Source organism: Megalops cyprinoides, chromosome 19 (assembly GCF_013368585.1).
Source record: "Megalops cyprinoides isolate fMegCyp1 chromosome 19, fMegCyp1.pri, whole genome shotgun sequence".
NCBI lineage: Eukaryota > Metazoa > Chordata > Actinopteri > Elopiformes > Megalopidae > Megalops > Megalops cyprinoides.
Genome location: NC_050601.1, coordinates 893,940 through 913,939, shown reverse-complemented (window position 1 = coordinate 913,939; position 20,000 = coordinate 893,940). Strand labels below are relative to the sequence as shown.

The following is a 20,000-nucleotide window of genomic DNA, read 5'->3' as shown; positions in this document are numbered from 1 at the left end:
TTCAATGAGTAGTTTTGTTCATAACAATCTGGAGGTCAGTTTTTAACTGGGGAACATTTTTTTAACTTAAGCTGAAGACATCTGAATGTTCAGAACCCCAAGGCAGCCCTGTAGTCAGTCAGATATGTCACAGGCTGCACACAAACCAATCAGAACCCTGTTAGCATAATTAGCAAAGGTCAGTTGAGTTTGGGCAGTTTGGGCTGCTGAGGTCAGCATTGTCTGCAGTGTCTTTAACAGTCCAGTCCCTGTTGCAAGTCTGGACCCTAGATGAGTACTCAGTTAACAGGGTTCAGCTGGAACAAAACCCCAGGGTTCGAAAACAGAACATTAAAGAGCAAGCACCGCCTGGTGCTGACTGGTTATGTTGTCTGCTGACATGGCTGGTTCCTGATGTTGATTGGTTGTGTTGTCTGCTGACATATTTGTTCCTGATGTTGATTGGTTGTGCTGCCTGCTGACATGGCTGGTCCCTGATGCTGATTGGTTGTGCTGCCTGATGTGGGCGTATCTCTGCAGGTGTTCATGATTAACCTGCAGCGCCGTACGGACAGGCGGAACCGAATGCTGCGGACTCTGTACGAGCAGGAGATCACCTGCAAGATCATCGCTGCAGTGGACGGCAAGTACGTCACCTCACCACTGCACGTGAATGAATGAAAACACACTGCCCAATCAATACACTGCAATAAATACACACCACCCAATCAGAACACACTGCTGAATCAGTTTACTATAATTTCCTTTTGCTTTTATTGACTTCACATTATATTTTATCCTTGTAAATATACCTTAGTTCTGTTCCGCTGAAGATAACGGAATGTTCTTTTGTCTGTGGGTTGGGAGTGAGTACGGGCGTGACCACACACCCCCTGCGTCTGTCCCCCCGGCATGTTGATCAGCTGGTTCCACAGACTGATCATGAATGTGGTGCGAGTGTGTGCACACAAGGAAAGCATCGTATAGCTCAGCATTGTGGAGAATGGCCTTTAATATGCTTCCTGAAACCCTGTATACCAGCAGCGTAATTCTGCAGTGGACATGCGCACGATTGCAGCTGGGATTACAGGCCAGCAGCAAGGCTCTGCTTAGCTGTGGCCTTCCTGTAAGATCGTGTGACTCAGCCGAACCCAAGGCATATGCATGACAGCTGTATATGGCAGCTGCACCAGAGGAACCAGCCTGCGGGCTTTTCCTTCGTTACCTAATAATTTGTTTTTTCCCTGTTTATCCTTAATGTCTGTTGAAGGCAGCATGTGCGGACAGTGTTCAACATGTTTTAAAACACACTTTCCATTTTGCCTGGGAGAATTATATCATCAGTGTACAGTCAAATGCCCCCGTGTCATATCTGCTATCTAATCTGAGATTTGTTTAATTAAGAGAGCTATAAGGCAAATGGTGCTGCAGAAAGCACACCCCCATCTTACCCCCTACAGAGCTGGGAAGCAGCCAGTGTTAAAATCTTTAGCTGCGTGAAAAGCTTTGATTGCATCAGAGTTCTAGCCATAATAATATCTTGAATCAAGGAGGTCTCTATTCGCTCAATCAAAAGCCTTTTGAAAATCAGAAAAACAGGCGAAAGTAGCTTTGTCCTCTGGCCCCCGGTCCTGGGCCACCTCTGAGTCAGAGGTGAATGCTCAATGCAGGCTCCAGCTTTATGAATGCTGTTCTGCTCATCCGCAAGTGGACCTGACATTTGTGAGAAATTATTCAGAATGCTGCAGAGCGAATTCTACACACCGTTCATGAGGCTGATGCCTCTGTCAGGATCATTTCACAATGGTGTCGTCACAGATTTATACCATACAAAGGGAATGATACCATTCTCAAAACATGCCCGAAAAAGATGAGACAGAATTCATAACAATACAGGTGACTTCAGACCTTGATTAGGACATTCCTCTGTCCGAGGAGCTGTCTTTAGTTTAGGGTATGATCAGGGCTGATGAAGCTTCATGCAAGGAGATATGTGCCTCTATGTAAAAGGGATATCCATGGGTATATATGGGAGAGATCTGTTTGTACACAGAGGTTCCATACTGCTGTTGATGGCTGTAATGTCTGTAATTGTGCTGAATACATGTTTAATAAATGTTTATTTTCCATCCCTGTCCTCTCTCTGCTGCATCAGTGCGTTGAATGTCAGTGAGATCCATAACATGGGCATCCACATGCTTCCCGGGTACAGTGATCCCTACCACGGCCGCCCCCTCACCAAGGGGGAGCTGGGCTGCTTCCTCTCCCACTACAACATCTGGAAGGAGGTGAGGAACACAGGCAAGGCCCAGGCTTTAGGCCCTGATGCTGTGGATGGTAGAGATCAGCTGGAATCAGGGGAAGCAGTCATATGTGTGTGCGTGTGCGTGTGCGTGTGCGTGTGCGTGTGTGTGTGTGTGTGTGTGTGTGTGTGTGTGTGTGTGTGTGTGTGTGTGTGGGTGTGTGTGTGTGTCTGTCTGACGCTGCTCTGTGTGTGTAGATTGTGGAGCGGGGTCTGAAGGTCTCCCTGGTGATTGAGGATGACTTGCGCTTCGAGGTGTTCTTCAAGCGCCGCCTGCAGAACCTGATGAAGGAGGTGCAGAGTGAAGGCTTGGACTGGGACCTCATGTGAGTGCGACACACATGCCCCCTACTGGCTTCCTCTGGAACTGCACACAAACATTTACCAACACCAACAACAAAGTGGTGGAGTCTTTTTTATAGCTTTTATCGTTTTGTTTTGCATTTGCTCTTTTTCTCGAGGGGTAAGAGAGTGTTTCTCTGCCTCTCCTGTTTCCCTTTGGCCTTATCCTGATCCTGTCTCAGCCCTCAGGCTGTGGTCACCCAGCCGTCTGTTTGCCAGGTCTCCACTCGGTTTCGCTCAGAGTGTAGCCACACCTGCTAATTCAGCTGTCTCTTTTTAGGGCTTTACTAACCACGGTCCAGTTTGCTTTCGCTGTAGGTTTTGCCTCATTTCGTAATTTGGCTCACCGGGTGAGCAGTGATTGATTGCTGTCTGGCAACACGGTTCCAGGACTGTTGTGTTGCAGAGGTGTGAGGCTGGTGTGTGCTGTGTGTTAGTGGTGTGCTGTGTGTTAGTGTGTCGTTACCTTGTGCCTGAGAGAGCTGCTTCAGAGCGAAGTACTGCGTGCTGGAGACTTGATTCCAGATGCACTCAGAATTTTATGGTCGTGAATTTGTTTTATAGATGGATGCTGGACCAGCGTTGTCCTGTCTGCATTCTGCAGAATTGATGATCGACCCATGAGTTGTAAATTAGTGGACCCCAAACCCCACATCAGTGTTAAGCAATGGCATGACTCGTTTTACCAGATCATTCAGATGTAATTGTAACTGAATGCATGGCATAGGGCTGTATTACTTCAAATCATGTGATATTTTTGGTTTTCCTGATGTCTGGTAGTGTCTGGAGACCAATTACTGGTTTTTACGCTTGCTGCAGGGGCCCAGGCCTGCCAGGGCCATTCTACAGCAAGCTGAAGATTCTGGGCTGTGGGCCAGTGTACTGGGAGACATTAGCAGTTTTAGTATCTTTAAGAGCATCATGGGTCTGAATGGTCCTACTAATCTGAAGTGGAATAACAAAATAATCACAGAAAACATGGACTGCCTTAAATAACCACCACTGACACAGTAATGTAACTGCCAAAACGGTAACAGGTAACAGCCTCAGTATATATCCAGCTGTATAAATCCATAACATGTAACATTTGTAAGCTATGCAAGTTACTCTGGTTAAGAGCGTCTCCTATGGAACTGTAATTCATTTTTCTTGTTAAGGACCATTATGGTTTTTCTCTTCGGGGTGCTTCAAAGCGCCTTCCCCAGATTGCTGCTTACACAGATTACAGGATCCCTTTTTGTCCGCTGTTCCCACCGCTGGGGATGTGAGCTGGTTGTAGGTCGTCTCATTGGGAATGAAGATAATTGCATTGGAGCGCAGAGTGAAGCATAAGGATACAGTACCTTTCAGTTTTAACCCAGCACTTTGAGGTTTATGGCAGCTGAAGTAGCATTTACATTTCTGCACATCTGCTGTCTCCCCCTCTCAGCTTGATCTTTAATTTCAAATGTTTCACTGTGATGACATATTTCAGTCATCACATAAACAATCCCTCCCTTTCTCTTTGTCTCTCTCTCTCTCACACAGTTACATTGGGAGGAAGAGGATGCAGGTAGATCACCCAGAGAAAGCAGTGCCCAACATCCACAACCTGGTAGAGGCGGACTACTCCTATTGGACGCTCGGGTATATGATGTCATTACAAGGTGCCAGAAAGCTCCTGAAGGCGGAGCCTCTGAAGAGGATGCTCCCGGTGGACGAGTTCCTTCCTGTCATGTTCAATAAACATCCTGTGTAAGTGGACCTCCCCCAACAGGATGAGTCAAACTCCACTCATCCATCCACACTCACGCCTGTCTTCCCTCCTTTCTCTTCCCTCTCTCTCCCTTCTCTCTTGCCTGCAGTTTTATTTCCTGTTTTTCCCGGTGTTCGAGAGTTTTTCTCCCTCTCCCTCACAGCTCTGACTACATGGAGCAGTTCGAGACACGGGATCTGAAGGCGTTTTCCGCCGAGCCCCTCCTTGTCTACCCAACCCACTACACAGGCGACCCCGGCTATGTCAGCGACACAGAGACCTCCACCGTCTGGGACAATGAGAAGGTCCGAACGGACTGGGACCGGGCCCGGTCTCGCAAGACCCAGGAGCAGGAGAAGATCAGCTCCGAGGCCCAGAACACAGATGTGCTCCAGTCTGCCCTCGACAGCACCGCCCGCGACGAGCTGTGATGACCACCAGGGGAGACAGAGAGCAGGACAGAGAGGAGAGAGCAGGGAAAGGGTCTGCCATTTCTTGTGGTAGTGAGAGCTGTTTTTTGTACATACCTAGCTCTGCTCCATTGAATTACTTCTCCCTTTTACAGTTGCTCCTTGACCCCACTGCTGGGGGGATTTTTAGGGTGGCTTTTGGTAGTCACCGGGGTGTGTTACATGTTTCCCAGAGTGGGTTTGTGACTCCACCCTGACAAGGGATGGTCACCTCAGCGTTGAAGCAGGGTGAAAGGAAACATCCCAGTTTCAGTTCTGCTCTTTTTTTACTGTTTAGTCTGCATTTTTTTATTTTTAGATTCCAGATTTGAGATTCCTTTCTTTGAGTTTGGTCTGGATTTGCTTGCAGTAATATGACATTGTTATATTTGCGAGGACTGCTACACGGGAACAGTCATCTGATTGGACCACCACGGGCGCACAATCATCTGATTGGACAACAGTGCATGGATGGAACACATCTGATTGGACCTTGAAACCATTTGTTTTTTTCCACCACCGTCACCTGTATTTCCCCTCAGGAAGAGGTCAGCCTGGAGCTTTACACTCATCTTCGACTTGTCTTCTTGTTTTTCAAGGCCTTTTTATACTTCCTGTCTTCGTAAAAATACACAGTTTTATTTCTTTTGGTTGATTTGGGAGAGGGTTCCGTTTGGAGCCAAGCATGCAGCAGTCTGGTGCAGTGGTAAGGAGCAGCGGCTCATAACCGAAAGGTTGCCGGTTCGATTCCCCGCTGGGACGCTGCTGTTGTACCCTTGGGCAAGGTACTTAACCCAGTAAACATCCAGCTGTATAAATGGATAAAACTGTAACCTATCTAAGCTGCTCTGAATAAGAGCTTGTGCTGAATGGCATTAACGCAGTGTAATGTAATGTAAAGTATGATCTGAAATACAATACCGTGAGTGAGAGTGAGAGAAAGGATAAAATCTTCATGTGAGCACATTCATTAGAAACACTGATCATGCTGACTGTTAGGATATTAGTGTTCACTGATACTGTGCCGCTGTGTTGGAGGGGTGTATCTCTGCCACACATTGCCTCTGCTTTGCACTCTGACAGGCCACGCTTTTGCCAGCATCCCCCAGGTCCTGGTAAGGAAAACACCCCCCAGCCCCATCCCCCACACTCCCACAGTGGTGCAGAACAAGATGCAGAGCTGTGTGTTTGATTCTGTCGCTATAGCGCCTCCTGCTGGCCACACTGGGAGGGACGGGAGCTGGAGCTGGAGTGCAGTCTTGGAACAGTGTGGAATGTTTTCATTTTGTCACTTTATGTTTTAATTTCACAAATGTGCCTTTACACCAAAGATTAAAGTCTTTTGAAGAATGAAGTGCCTGGATGACCTCATTGCTGTGAGAAAATGAAAGACTCAGGGGGGGAAAGTGCAGATGGACAGTGCTCTTTTGAATGTCAAACTTTCCTAGGGCATTTTTTAAATTCCCACACACAGGTGGGTAAATGCTGAACAGGCAGTGTCCACATGGCCAGCTAATCTGCAGGCTACCTTTCTGCTAGTGCCTCTAGTGGTGAATCATTGTAAATGCAGCAGAACTTCTTTTCACCTTGGAGTGGCAAAAACATTATCATTGGGTTAGCTACCTTTAGTCAGACATCTGTCTTAGCCACACGCACACACACACACACTCACACTCACACACACAGACACATGCACATAAACACACAAAGTCCAGCCAAAAACCTGCCAAACATATCCACCACATTTTGGGGGCCAGAGGCGGGATTCAACTGACATTGAAACAAGGTAAAATAAAAAAAATTAAATGCTTCTGTGGTCAGGACGTTGTATAAAATGTATAACTAAGTTGTTTTCTTGCCCCTTTCACATGGTACTTGCATGGTCGCTCTGTACGTTGGACTGTGACAGACAGCTGTGAGTCCACTACAACCCTTCCCTGGAGGGCAGATAGTTTGTCTCTTTTGTATGAGCCTATGAATGTTTGTTAAAAATGTTTTGTTCTTAGGACATTTTCTTCTTACCTGAACATATTTTTCACAGTTAGCTGGAAAGCATTTGAGGAGTTTTCATGACTCCTGCCCCGAATTCGCATGGATATGATTGCCCCTGACGTGGAGAGGAGGGAGGGAGTTCCAGGAAGAAAACTGGACTGGTGTCCTTACCCATTTTGTTGCATTCTGTGTGGTGTAAATGATAATTTCACATGATTCAGGAGGATGGAAGTGGCATTTTCCAGGTACGTTTGGTGTAGTCAGTTCATCACGGTGTCTTGCAGGAGCTGGTGAGAGTGTTGCTGTTCAGCTCTGTATTGTAATGTATCAAATAGAGAGTCACTGTCTTACTGCCAGTCTTTCTGATGGTCAAGGTTATTTTTGCATGCCTATTAGATTACAAATGTTGACTTAAAACTTCACAATGACAACTATTAACTGACGCGTTGTATTAAAATCATAGATGAAATTGTGTTTACATATCAGTTACATTCACATAAACTGGGCACCTAAGGGAAATGGATCATTCCTCAAGTCCTCTTCATGGCGTCAACACAGGGGCGTAAACCTCTGTCTGTCTGTGTGTCTGCCTGTCTGTGTGTCTGCCTGCCTGCCTGCCTACCTGTCTGTCTGTCTGGCTCTGTGGCTTTGCTGCGTTCAAAATCATTTGGGTGATTTTTCTGGTGCTGGATCAGTCCGTACAATCCACCTGAAGTAACCCAAGATTAATAAAGGTTTTATACTGTTATTTCTGTTCTGGCAATATTTTTGATAGTGCTTAAGTCGTGCTTCTACAGTTCTGGTAAATGTCTAAAATGTAATCTCCTTCTGGTGCGCGTTTTCAAAATTCCACAGGTTAGGACTGAAAAGGGAGTTTCTCGTGCAAACTTTGATAAACGAATTATAGTATGCTTAAAATATGCTGTCTGGCCACATGCAGCACGTTGTCGCGAACGTTAAAATTATCACAAAAAATATACTTTTGCAATGTAGTGCCGCAGGGGTTAACGTGGCGGGGCGCGCGACTGCCTTGTCTATTGTTATAGCGATTCATTTATCCAAAACGATTAAAACTACAAGGGTTGAGAGGACGCCAAGAATGTTGCGAGAGAGAGGAATGTGGTCGGGCAAGATGCTTAGTCGAACAAGAGATTATCACCGACAAAACAGTAGTTCAGGCTCTTAACAATGACTTCCATGTACCCACACTGCGCAAAGAATGGGATAACACATTGCACTGTTTCCTCTTAAGAATTCATCGCAGACAGACGGGAAGGAGGAGTGAGACACAGCCGTCGCCTCATGGAGTAGAGAATTTTTCACCTGCGGTTCGGGACTTGAGATGACCCGGATTTCACGGTTTAACGGGAATGCGAGATTCATTAACTCGGAGTGAAATGGTTTCACCAGAATGACTGCGCGGAGGGGGCATTTACGAAGGGGAAACGCGCTGTGTCCTGCCGACAGGTAACCTGCGTCCCCTCCGCCCGATGTTTAAGGACGGGCTTTACCGCTGATGCGAGCGTAACAGGTTAAGTTAAAGTATCTCTCCCGGGAAACTTCCTGCCATGGCAAGTAGGAGTTTTGAATCAACCACCTAGCCTACTTTTTACGATGTATTAACAAAATCGAGTGTTTGCTCGCAATAAGAACAAACATGTCATTTACGGACGCAAACGTACCGAAGCAGGGCGAGGGTAAATCGCCACAGGCCGGGAGTTTTGGTGGTTCTGTGCGAACGGGAACGTTCCCTGACGCCGAAATTGTTCCGGAGACCCGGTGCGTAGGCCCGCCCGGGTCCGCCGGCGCGTCCCCTGACCTCGCCTGGACAGTCGACAGACTGCGGGCCGTAGCGGGAGCCATCAAACAGCTCAGACAACTGTTCGAGCATTGCCATGGTAAGATACAGTTTAATGGTAATAGTGATAATAGTACCAATACAATGAATAATTATAGAAACGAAGTCGTATGGTATTATTACTATTGTTATTATTAACAGCAGTACTATAATTATTAATAAAATACTAATGATGACTCACTTCTTTCTGTTCTTGTTCTGTGCACTGTTACAGTGTAGTGTGTTGATTGCATGTTAACTGCTCATTACAACTTCGATCAGGTGACCTAATTGCATGACAACATTTTTTGCCTGTGCCGTGTCTGCGATGCAGGATGGTTGTGGCCAGCGAAGGCGTCCGGTGGAATTTTCTTTTATTCCGTTATCTGTGGATCAGTTCAGTCCTGCGTTCCGCTCGTGTTTCTCAGACGTCGTCGTCACTCAGGTGCGCTCCGAATCTGTGGGCAGCGTTACTGGACCGCGCCCACAGCAGAGACATTGCTTCCCTTCCAGTGTGGGACTGGAGCAAAGACGTCACACCTTGCGTCAGATGGGTAATTACACGGTAATTACACTTGTACACACTGGACACGAGCGTCTGTTCAATGCTTGGGTGACTGAGCAGCCGCGCGCCAAACCTGTGTACCTGCTGTGCACGTGCATGTGGGTCACGAGCTGAGGGGTCAGGGCTTGTTGGTTTTTGGAATTTTGGTCTCAGGGTTAGGATTGTGGCTTGTCATAGTTGATATACAATTTAAGGTAAGATTTATGTAAAATGTGTTCCTTCCCCAAGTTTTTCGAAATGAATAGGACCCCTTGTGGGCTGACAGTAGCATGAAGCATCCCGGCTACCTGTCCCAGTACAGGGTTTAAAAACCACAGTTACAGAGCCTCACTGTACTCTCCCTGCCTGGGGCTGGCACAAAAGCATAAACATCCGGGGGGTGTCTTTCACCCCAGTTTTAGAAACGAGTCCCATCGATTGTAAAATGTATACGGTGATAAAGTGTGGAGATGAGAATTTTGTGCAGGTGTTTGGCTGACAGGGTTGTGGCTGAGAGGATGGGGGCGGCATTGGGGGCCGAGTGAATGTAGAAGAAGGGTCGTGTTGATGATGAAGCAGATGTGTTTAAAATGATAGAGAGTGCAGACTCATGTTCCACATGAGTCAGTGAATACTGACCCAGTGGTGTCATGTGTTATCGACTGCTGGAGTGGTTCAGGATGGGCCTGAAAAATGTTGTGCTTGGGGTGAAGCAGCTTTTCTGAGTAACACCCCCCCCCCCCCCCCCAACACACAGGACATGTTTCCGGGATGACTCAATGGGGTGGTTCATGAAGCTCTCAGCAGCTTACAGAACCAGCGAGTACCAAAGGGGCCCACACTGGCCTACCTTTCTGCCTGTCTGTCTGTCTGTCTGCCCGCCTGTCTGTCTGTCGGTCTGTCTGTCTGTCGGTCTGCCTGCCTGCCTGTCTGTATGCCTGCCTGTCTGTCTGTCTGTCTATTTTTCTGTCTGCCTGCCTGTCTGCCTGCCTGCCTGTCTGTTTTTCTGTCTGTCTGCCTGCCTCCCTGCCTGTCTGTTTTTCTGTCTGCCTGCCTCCCTGCCTGTCTGTTTTTCTGTCTGCCTGCCTGCCTGTCTGTCTGTTTTTCTGTCTGCCTGCCTGCCTGTCTGTCTGTTTTTCTGTCTGCCTGCCTGCCTGTCTGTCTGTTTTTCTGTCTGCCTGCCTGTCTGTCTGTCTGTCTATTTTTCTGTCTGCCTGCCTGTCTGTCTGTCTGCCTGCCTGTCTGTTTTTCTGTCTGTCTGTCTGTCTGTCTGTCGGTCTGTTTTTCTGTCTGTCTGCCTCCCTGCCTGTCTGTTTTTCTGTCTGCCTGCCTGCCTGTCTGTCTGTTTTTCTGTCTGCCTGTCAGTCGGTCTGTCTGCTCATCACTCCTTCCGTGGTCTGTCTCTCCCGCAGATCCGTGTGGCCCCTCCCAGCTGCAGGTGGACGCAGGACTCCAGGGTCTGTGTTCCTCCCTCCAGCCCCTGATGGACCGCTACCCCTCCCTGAGACAGCCCCCTGTGTGCCACGCCCTGGCTGCTCTCCGCCTCTCCCTGCAAGGTCAGCCCCTCACCTGCTGTACCTGTGTCTGCCAGCAGGGGGCAGCCTGCACTGCAGTAACATGCACAGACATTTTGCTCTCTGCTGACCTCATGAGCTTGGTCTTACATCACTCCCAGAGGGGAAGGGAGGTGGTAAACTGCTCCAGAAAAGACCATGAGTTTATGAATCATTAAATTCACTGGAATGATTGTGACCGGGACTTTTGATTAGCCTACTGAAGTCTGAAGTGCAATGATAGACACACACATGCACATGCACACACATGCACACCCATGCATATATATACATATACAGACACATGCGCGCACACACACACACACACACACACACACACACACACACACACACACACACTCAGGAGAAAGAGACTGGGCTGATAGGTGGGTCCTGCAGTAAGACACTGACATACTTCCTCTATGGTGATGGTGAAAGTACATTGGCCAACCTCAGCCAGTGCTACAGGAAAAACTCTCTGTCACCCTACTTTCTTACAGAGAGAGAGAGAGAGAAGGACATAGAGAGAGAGCAAAAGAGAGAGAGAGAGAAAGAGAGAGAAAGGGAGAGAAAGAAAGAGAGAGAGAGAGGTAGGGAGAGAAAGAGAGAGAGAGAGAAAGAGAGAGAGAGAGAGAGAGAGAGAGAGAAAGGGAGGAAGAGAGAGAGCGAGAGAGGAACGGTGACAAAGCTGCTGAAAACGCACCCACGGCAGTGTTTTTCCGGTGTGTGTCTGCCTGTGTGTGAGAATGTGAAGAAAGAGCACAGCCTGCCAGCTCTGAAGTTCTCTCTCAGCCAGGACCGTGCAAACACACTTAGAGAGGGAGAGAGGGTGATAGAGAGAGAGAGGCAGAGAGAGAGAGAGAGAGAGAGGGAGAGAGAGGGAGAGAGAGGGAGGGAGAGGGAGAGAGAGAGAGAGAGAGAGGGAGAGAGAGAGAGAGAGAGAGAGAGAGAGGCAGAGAGAGAGAGAGAGAGAGGCAGAGAGAGAGAGAGAGAGAGAGAGAGAGAGAGGCAGAGAGAGAGAGAGGGAGAGAGAGAGAGAGAGAGAGAGAGAGAGGCAGAGAGAGAGAGAGGGAGAGAGAGAGAGAGAGAGAGAGAGAGAGACAGTGACAGTGGGGTGAAGGAAGGCTGGTCTCAGGTGGAGTGATTGGGACAGTGGCATGTAGGCCAGAGGGCAGAAGAAAGAGAGAAAGAGAAGGAGGGAGCTGAGCGAGGAAGCGGAGGCAGTCTGAAGGATGGAGGGCGCCAAACCCCAGGGTGAGTCTCAGCCGCCGCTGCGGAGGGTGGCGGTGCCCTCGCTCTGATGGCTGATGCATCCCGTCTTTCCTGTCTCCTCCGTCGCTCTCATCTCTCCTTCCCTGCTTCTCTCCCTACTCGCCTCTCTCTCTCTCTCCTTCCTTTAGCTTTTCACTCGTTTGTTTTCTGTGGTTTTTTCTGTCTTTCATCACCCTCTCCTCTCTCCCTCTGCCCTCCGGCCGACACAGAGGCGCGCGGGCACTTCCTGTGCACTTGTCCTCCATGTTGAGGCTGCTGTGTGCCGTGTGCCGTGTGCCGTGTGCCGTGCGCCGTGTGCCGTACGCCGTGTGCTGTGGCGCTGTGGTCTGCTGCTCTCTCCCTCCTCCCTCCCTCCCTCCTTCGGCCTCACTCACAGACGGACAGCGGCAAAGACACAACAGCCGTCTGTAAAACCAGGGAAACGGTGTGATCATATCAACAGTGCGACCGTTAACGTGCTGTCAGGAGCAGACTCTGTGGAAACCGAGCCCAGAGATGTGCCTTCTCATTTAGGAGGATTTCGGTGGCTCTCTCTGCCGGGCTCACCTGTAACACACATGATGTGGAAACAACTTTGAATTGAATAATCTGTCTTTGCGACAGCAGTAATTATTTCTAGATTTTTTTGGTCTGTAAGGGCAGATATTACTGCGTTTGTCTAAAGAGAAAGAAAAATATTTGCATATTTGAGGGTGCAGCATGTTTCAGTAATAAACACTGAAATATTGCATGCCTGCAGATAGCATGCATTTGTGTCCTGAACAGAGGTTTGATGCGCAGAAAAGACAGAGTGATGTGCTTAGATTTTCTACTCTGTGCCTGAATGCCAAAGACTACAGTACTGTGGAAGCTACTGAACTGAGAGATGCTTTGTTTGACATTTTGTCTGTAGGGAGCAGGGGGCAGTAGTTTCTGTTGGATCATGTTTCCTGCCCTTTACAACAGGTGCAGATGCTCCCAGTAGGGGGCACTGTGCCATTTCTACCCTCGCTCAAACATGTCTGTGATCACAGCCTGGGGCGAGTGGAGATGTCCCGTATGAGGACAGAGTCTCAGTCTCAGAGTCTCAGTCTCAGTCTCAGAGTCTCAGTCTCAGTCTCAGAGTCTCAGTCTCAGAGTCTCAGTCTGTGTGCTGGAGTGTACAGTACTGAGTTCACCACCTACCCTTCTCTTTCCACACACCTGACAGTTTACGCAACATGTGGGCTTTTTCGGTTTCATGGAAAAAGTCTAAATCCAATTCTGGGTTACATCAGCAGGAGTACATGTCCAGGAAGAAATGGATGCGTAAAGTAAACGCTGCAAATAGCTGCATACAGAATCTGTCGGGTTTAGTGCCACCTACAGCGCTACAAGGGTACCTTCGCCCTAAATTAATATTTAGTTTTGTGTTCATCACCTTACCATTAAATTCATATATATATATATATACACATATGAATTTAATATATATATATATATATATATATATATATATATATATATATATATATATATATATATATGTAGAAAAGCAAGGAATGGGTTTCGGAGCGGAGAAACCACCTTTACCTTCCATCAGTGACGAGTGGTCACATGACACCTAACTTCCTGTCTCACTTTAATAACTTCCTGTCTCACTTCAGTTCAGGTTTTCTCCAGTCTCCACCTGAACCCTCAAAGCTAGTGGCTATGGCTAGGAGGCATTGAGTTTGGCTGATTTTTATATGATGTTTCTGAAATGTTTAAGTTAAAACTAGCACAATCACTCTCATTCTGTAACCGTCTGCCTCCAATTCCCAGAAAGCATTGCAAAGACAGTTCTTCACATATACCCGTTTATACGAGAAGAGCTGAAATAGATAATAGAAATAAATACAATTCAAGTTCAAATTCCACATGGTAGACCATATTTACAACTCAGCCTAGGGTTTAATGTCTATATTTCTGTGCTTAAGAGATCAGCAACAGTATTTAAGGAATGAGTAAAAGCAACGAGATTTGCGGAGCTGATGAGGGCAAGCCAAAGTGTGGCTGCTGTATGAGATTGCGAAAAAACCACAAAACAATTTCAAATTGGCTACATACTATTACACATTAATCTATAGTATAGGAGAATAGGAGGGATGTTTTTCATGTGTTGTACCTGACAGAAGTTTGATTTGATTTTGATCTGATTTAAAAAAAAACTGTGCATTTGCAGAGGAATGTCTCTGCTGATGAAACACAATATTGAACAAAAGCAGGCCTTGTTTTTCTGAGGGCCTAGCCTGTCATACGCTGCTCCAGGATGTGGTTGACCTAAATGGAGCAGAGAGAGAGAGCGCTAGAGAGATTGGTTAAGGCTTCTCTTGTTCTTCTTTTGTCTGAAGCAGTTGACAGTTAACACCCACTTATAGTCCCCGAAGACCAGTCTCCAGCTGCCGTTTGAACCCGAGAAGTGAAACACCTGAAGGCGATTGGGCTGGGGCGGAGCCAGCCCTGCTGAGGGAGGCTCTGAAAGCACTCAGCCGCTCTGCTGGTTACTTCAGTTGGTCACACTTGCTCTTTGTCATTTTACACCCAGAGCAAGGCGCAGGAAGCCCCATTTCAGCTAAACATACAGTGTCTTCTTCTTGCAGACTGACAGTGATCCTGTTTTCACAGCATATGATTATTTTCATTATTGTCATTACACAATTATTATCACAATTATTATTGTTTAATTGTTGTTAGAAGAAGATGCCAGTAATCTGCATGATGCTTCTGAGGTGTATTAATGTAGATTTTCCATGCCTCCTGTCTCCTCTCCGTCTCTTTCCTCCACTGTTTTTCCCCTCTCTGCCCCCCCTTTCTCTCCTCTCTCCCTCCCTCTCCCTCCTTAGAGAGAGAGAGACCTTTCTGTTGTATTCACAGCTCGTTGCAATTCATTTTAATTTAGGTAGCTGATACAGAGACCAAGAATCAGATTGAACAGCTAAGGAATAAGAAGCTGAGTTAGATGGAGGGGGAGAGAGTGAGAGGGACAGGTAGGGGGTTAGGGATGGAGGGAGAGAGAGTGAGAGGGACAGGTAGGGGGTTAGGGATGGAGGGAGAGAGAGTGAGAGGGACAGGTAGGGGGCTAGAGGTGGAGGGAGAGAGAGTGAGAGGGACAGGTAGGGGGTTAGGGATGGAGGGAGCAAGAGCCAGGAAGGGGAAAAGGAGGGAGGGTTAGAGAAGGAGGTGGTGGAGCAGGAAGAGGATTGGGGTTGATTGCAATGTTTTTGCAGTAGTATTAGGCTGAGTTAGGACAGAGCGAAAAAGGAAGTGAGGTGATGAGAGAAGAGTGATGTAAAGATGCTTTTAATAGCTGTGGTGGTCAGCGTGCAGATCCTGCTTTGCAATAGGAGGTTCAGAGCGTTTTCACGCTACATACAGCACAATTCACGCCAGTCCTAACACCACTACATACCGCACAATTCACACCAGTCCTAACACCAGTCCTAACACCACTACATACAGCACAATTCACACCAGTCCTAACACCACTACATACCGCACAATTCACACCAGTCCTAACACCAGTCCTAGCACCACTACATACAGCACAATTCGCGTGTTGCAGGCGGGACACGGAGGTTTTTCCATTTGTAAACATGACTCTTTGAAGGAGTATAATGATGTGAAGAGTGAAGATGCATTAGTTTTAGTGTTTAGGAGTGGCAGTAATATTCGAAATATATATATATTACATTACATTACATTATTGGCATTTAGCAGATGCTCTGATCCAGAGTGAGTCGGTACCAGTGCAGGTGTCAGCTCCGCCCACCCTGGCCTTTCTGGCCGTGGGGCCTTGCAGAGGAAGCTCAGTGGCAGGTCTGTGTGTCCCAGCATCACTGAACCTCATCAGGCCTGATGTGCTGAAGAGCACCATTCACATCACAGCGCGATGCGCCTCCCCCACACCACAGAGGCTCAGGCGGAGAGCGCAAGGCAACGTCGAGTCCCCGGGGGATTCCCAAATATGCCAGGGACACCATCAGCAAACCAGTTTAACGCTTCATGCTTAATGTTAGCTGGAAAATGGATCACTCCATTCATGTCCATCTCATTTATGATGCCTGTACGGGGTTATTAAAGTTGCTCGATGACCTGGCTTTCCCTTCCACTCCTTATTGTGAAGGAACTGAGTGAAATATTACACTTTTTACAGGATCTGCACTCCAGCTGAAATATTTCCTACAGGATTTGAGCTCTAGCTAAGATATTATACAAACTACAGGATGTAGATGACATGTTGCACTTTTTACAGTGCCTGTGCTCAGATGAGATATTCCACTTATTACACAGCGTGTGCTCTGATTGGGAGTTTCCCTCCTCACAGGTTCTGCGCTCTGATTGGCCACGTGGGCTCTGGGTACTGCAATCATTGGCTCCTGAGTCGTTTCGGTTTTGCTCCAGATGTTGTGACCCTCTCCCCCTCTGCCCTCTCTCTCCTCCTGCTGATGTCATCTTTGCTCATCATTCTCCTCATTCCTCCCTGCAGATGTGAAGAGCCAATCACGGTCCTCCGATGTCAAGCGCTACAGCGAGATCTTCCGCGATTTCGACAACTTCGAGCTGTCCCTGGTCCAAGGGTGTGTATCAGGTGTTTGTGCGATTTGGCACTGACGCCGTTATGGTAGTGGTAGTGAATCTCACCGGTTTGATGTTAGTTTCAGTGAGCCTGCCACCCTCCAGCCAGATTAGAGTGTGTGGCAGAGTGAGGGGTAGGTCTTTGCATCTCTCCTGCTGAACCCGCCTGTGGGACAGAGGCATCTACACTGAGTTAGCATGGCTCATCTACTGCTAAGAACTTACACCTGTGTGTGTGCGTGTGTGTGTCTGTGTGTGTCTGTGTGTTAGGACTGTGGACGAACTGCTGCCAGATCCCGATACCCAGTCCATCACGGAGACGGTCTCCACGGAAACCACCGAAAACACAGAGCTGGATGAGATAACGGTCTGTTGCTGTTACTTGTCAATCAGGGAATTATTCTGTAGTGTGGAGACGCTGTGACGGGCCTGTAACCGGGCATGTAGGGCCTCGTGGAGACAGAGTCTCCTCTTGTGTTTCTCTAGTATTCCTGCATTTATCATCGCAGTATTCTTGCATTTGTCCCGTAATATTCCTGTAATACTCTCACATATGGTAGTTCAGTTTGTGTGACCTCTGACCTCTGACCTCTGCAGTCTGAAGATGGCTACTGTGCCGAGCTTCACCCAGACGCGGAGGAAAAGGAACTGGTACTTTCAGGTAGGACACTCAGCCTGTCTCTTGGGGGTCAGAGGTCAAAGGTAAAGGGGTGTCTCAGGATTGGGTGTATGAGGTGCACAGGATTTCAAGCTGTGCCTCTGAGGATTCAGATTTAACCAATGGAGGGAAAGGCTGGAGAAGGATCAGAAGCCAGACATTCCCCTGGCCAGAGAGAAGAGACTTAGAGCTCAGAGCTGCAGTTCAGTGCTCAGAGATGTAGGGTGTGGTTAGTGTTCAGAGATGTAGCGTGTGGTTAGTGTTCAGAGATGTAGCGTGTGGTTAGTGTTCAGGAAGGCAAAGGTCAGTGTGCAGCCCTCCCACTGAGAGTAACACATGTCCTAATCTCCTCTGTGTGAGCACTCTGATCTCCTCTCTGTGAGCATTCTGATCTCCCCTGTGTGAGCACTCTGATCTCCCCTGTGTGATCTCCCCTGTGTGAGCACTCTGATCTCCCCTGTGTGAGCACTCTGATCTCCCCTGTGTGAGCACTCTGATCTCCTCTGTGTGAGCACTCTGATCTCCCCTGTGTGAGCACTCTGATCTCCTCTGTGTGAGCACTCTGATCTCCTCTCTGTGAGCACTCTGATCTCCCCTGTGTGAGCACTCTGATCTCCCCTGTGTGAGCACTCTGATCTCCCCTGTGTGAGCACTCTGATCTCCTCTGTGTGAGCACTCTGATCTCCTCTCTGTGAGCACTCTGATCTCCCCTGTGTGAGCACTCTGATCTCCCCTGTGTGAGCACTCTGATCTCCTCTCTGTGAGCACTCTGATCTCCCCTGTGTGAGCACTCTGATCTCCCCTGTGTGAGCACTCTGATCTCCTCTGTGTGAGCACTCTGATCTCCTCTCTGTGAGCACTCTGATCTCCCCTGTGTGAGCACTCTGATCTCCCCTGTGTGAGCACTCTGATCTCCTCTGTGTGAGCACTCTGATCTCCTCTGTGTGAGCACTCTGATCTCCTCTCTCCACTCATTGCTCTGCACTAATGAGATGAGGAGGTGGGGGGAGGGAGGATGTGGCCTGTTTTGTTTTCAGTCAGAAGGAGATGGAGAGCGAGGAGTAAGAGCGCTGGAAGCAAGGAGGAGCAGGAGAGCTCGAGAGCTGTGGGCGGAGCCAGATCAGCAGGAGCAGTCTGTTCAGTGGGCGGGGCCAGCATTGTGGGTGGAGCCAGGTCAGCAGGGGTCCGGAGCCAGGCGAGATTAGGGATTACAGAGTCAGATCAGTGTTTAAATAACACATCGTTTAAGAGAATCATGGAGGCAGTCCAGAGACGCGCAGTCCCAGAGCACCGCTCTCTGCGCTCTGGCTGCTTCCGCAGGTCCAGAGTGTTCCTGTCTGCCCCGAAAAGCCCAACGCCACACACGGCAACCAGCCACGCGGAGGGTCATAGCTAGCCGCGCAGACAGAGCAGTTTCCAGACAGAATGGCGCAACTGGGGAAAACCTACACAATAATTCTGTATCCCCAGGAGAAGGTGACTGAGAGACTCCTGATTCTGTAATCAGGAGAAGGTGACTGAGAGACTCCTGATTCTGTAATCCCAGGAGAAGGTAACTGAGAGACTTCTGATTCTGTAATCAGGAGAAGGTGACTGAGAGACTCCTGATTCTGTAATCCCAGGAGATGGTGACTGAGAGACTCATGATAGTGTGAACCTGGGAGAAGGTGACTGAGAGACTCCTGATTCTGTAATCCCAGGAGATGGTGACTGAGAGACTCATGATAGTGTGAACCTGGGAGAAGGTGACTGAGAGACTCCTGGAAAACAGTGGAGATGAGCAGACTCAGAGAGGTGGAAGGTGAGGGCTGGTACAGGAAGCTGAGAGAGGCAGGTGTCGGGAGGGTTGACTGACAGTGGCAGCTGACAAAAGTGATAAGAAGCAGGGACGGGACCTGTCTACTAAACGCAGAGAGAGAGAGAGAGAGAGAGAGAAGCAGGGACGGGACCTGTCTACTAAACGCAGAGAGAGAGAAAGAGAGAGAGACGGAGAGAGGCTGAGCTACAGACTGTGTTAGTGAAGTCACTCCCGCCTTAGAGGCAGGCGTGTTTCGGCTTGCCCTACCCCCCGTTCTGTCACTGTAGGGAGCCCTGTCCCATCCCAGGGGGTAAACCCCAGGCCACTCTAATGCCTGTCAGTCAAACCCAGATTATCCCCTCCCACAAGTCCCGGGGCAGAAGGGAGAGAGAGAAAGGGGGGAGAGGGGGAGGTGAGGGAGAGAGAGAGAGGGAGAGAGATGAGATTAGCACTGTGAGTGGCAGACTCAAGCTGTTTCCTGGAGGATTTTGTTGTGTCACACTGTGATTTTCTTGCAAGAGGAGTTACCCTCTAGAAGCAAGGACTGTTGTCTGTTGCTGTATGGCGTTACTGACCCGGGTGCCGCTGGCTCGCGCGGTGATAGGGGAAGGCAGAGACAGGAATTCCTCTTTTAGAAGGAGAGAAGTGAAAATGAGGGCGCCTGTCCTAACAGAAGGGGGAGGGGAGGAGAGTGGAGTGTGAGCGTGTGGCGTGTGGCTCCAGAGAGAGAGAGCTGCTAACGCAGAACCGGACACCAGTTGCTTAAGGGAGCTGTGGACCTTGTTCTTTGGTTGGGTGGTCATTTTTTGTCTTCTGTAGAAATCAGGGCTACAGATTTGATTTTAACAGATAAGTGTGACAGAGCAGGTGAGAGAGGTCAGTGTTGAATCAGAATGTCAGAGTCAGAGTGTTGAATCAGATTGTCAGAGTCAGAGTGTTGAATCAGAATGTCAGAGTCAGAGTG

The 20,000-nt window shown here is 48.5% G+C and overlaps 2 protein-coding genes across 2 annotated transcripts in view; both read left to right on the top strand.

Annotated features, from left to right (window-relative positions):
- Positions 1-5,556, top strand: part of colgalt1a (collagen beta(1-O)galactosyltransferase 1a) — a 10,870-nt gene extending 5,314 nt beyond the window's left edge. Inside the window, exons 8-12 of the mRNA XM_036552714.1 lie at positions 520-626; positions 2,135-2,267; positions 2,480-2,607; positions 4,151-4,357; positions 4,522-5,556. Coding sequence (XP_036408607.1) covers positions 520-626; positions 2,135-2,267; positions 2,480-2,607; positions 4,151-4,357; positions 4,522-4,789 — 843 coding nt within the window. The 3' untranslated portion in view covers positions 4,790-5,556. The remainder of the gene's footprint in view (positions 1-519; positions 627-2,134; positions 2,268-2,479; positions 2,608-4,150; positions 4,358-4,521) is intronic.
- Positions 5,557-8,072: 2,516 nt separating this feature from the next.
- Positions 8,073-20,000, top strand: part of LOC118795216 (GEM interacting protein) — a 26,438-nt gene continuing 14,510 nt past the window's right edge. The window contains exons 1-5 of the mRNA XM_036553616.1: positions 8,073-8,697; positions 10,593-10,736; positions 16,492-16,582; positions 16,851-16,947; positions 17,178-17,241. Of these exons, the coding sequence (XP_036409509.1) occupies positions 8,457-8,697; positions 10,593-10,736; positions 16,492-16,582; positions 16,851-16,947; positions 17,178-17,241 (637 nt within the window). The 5' untranslated portion in view covers positions 8,073-8,456. The remainder of the gene's footprint in view (positions 8,698-10,592; positions 10,737-16,491; positions 16,583-16,850; positions 16,948-17,177; positions 17,242-20,000) is intronic.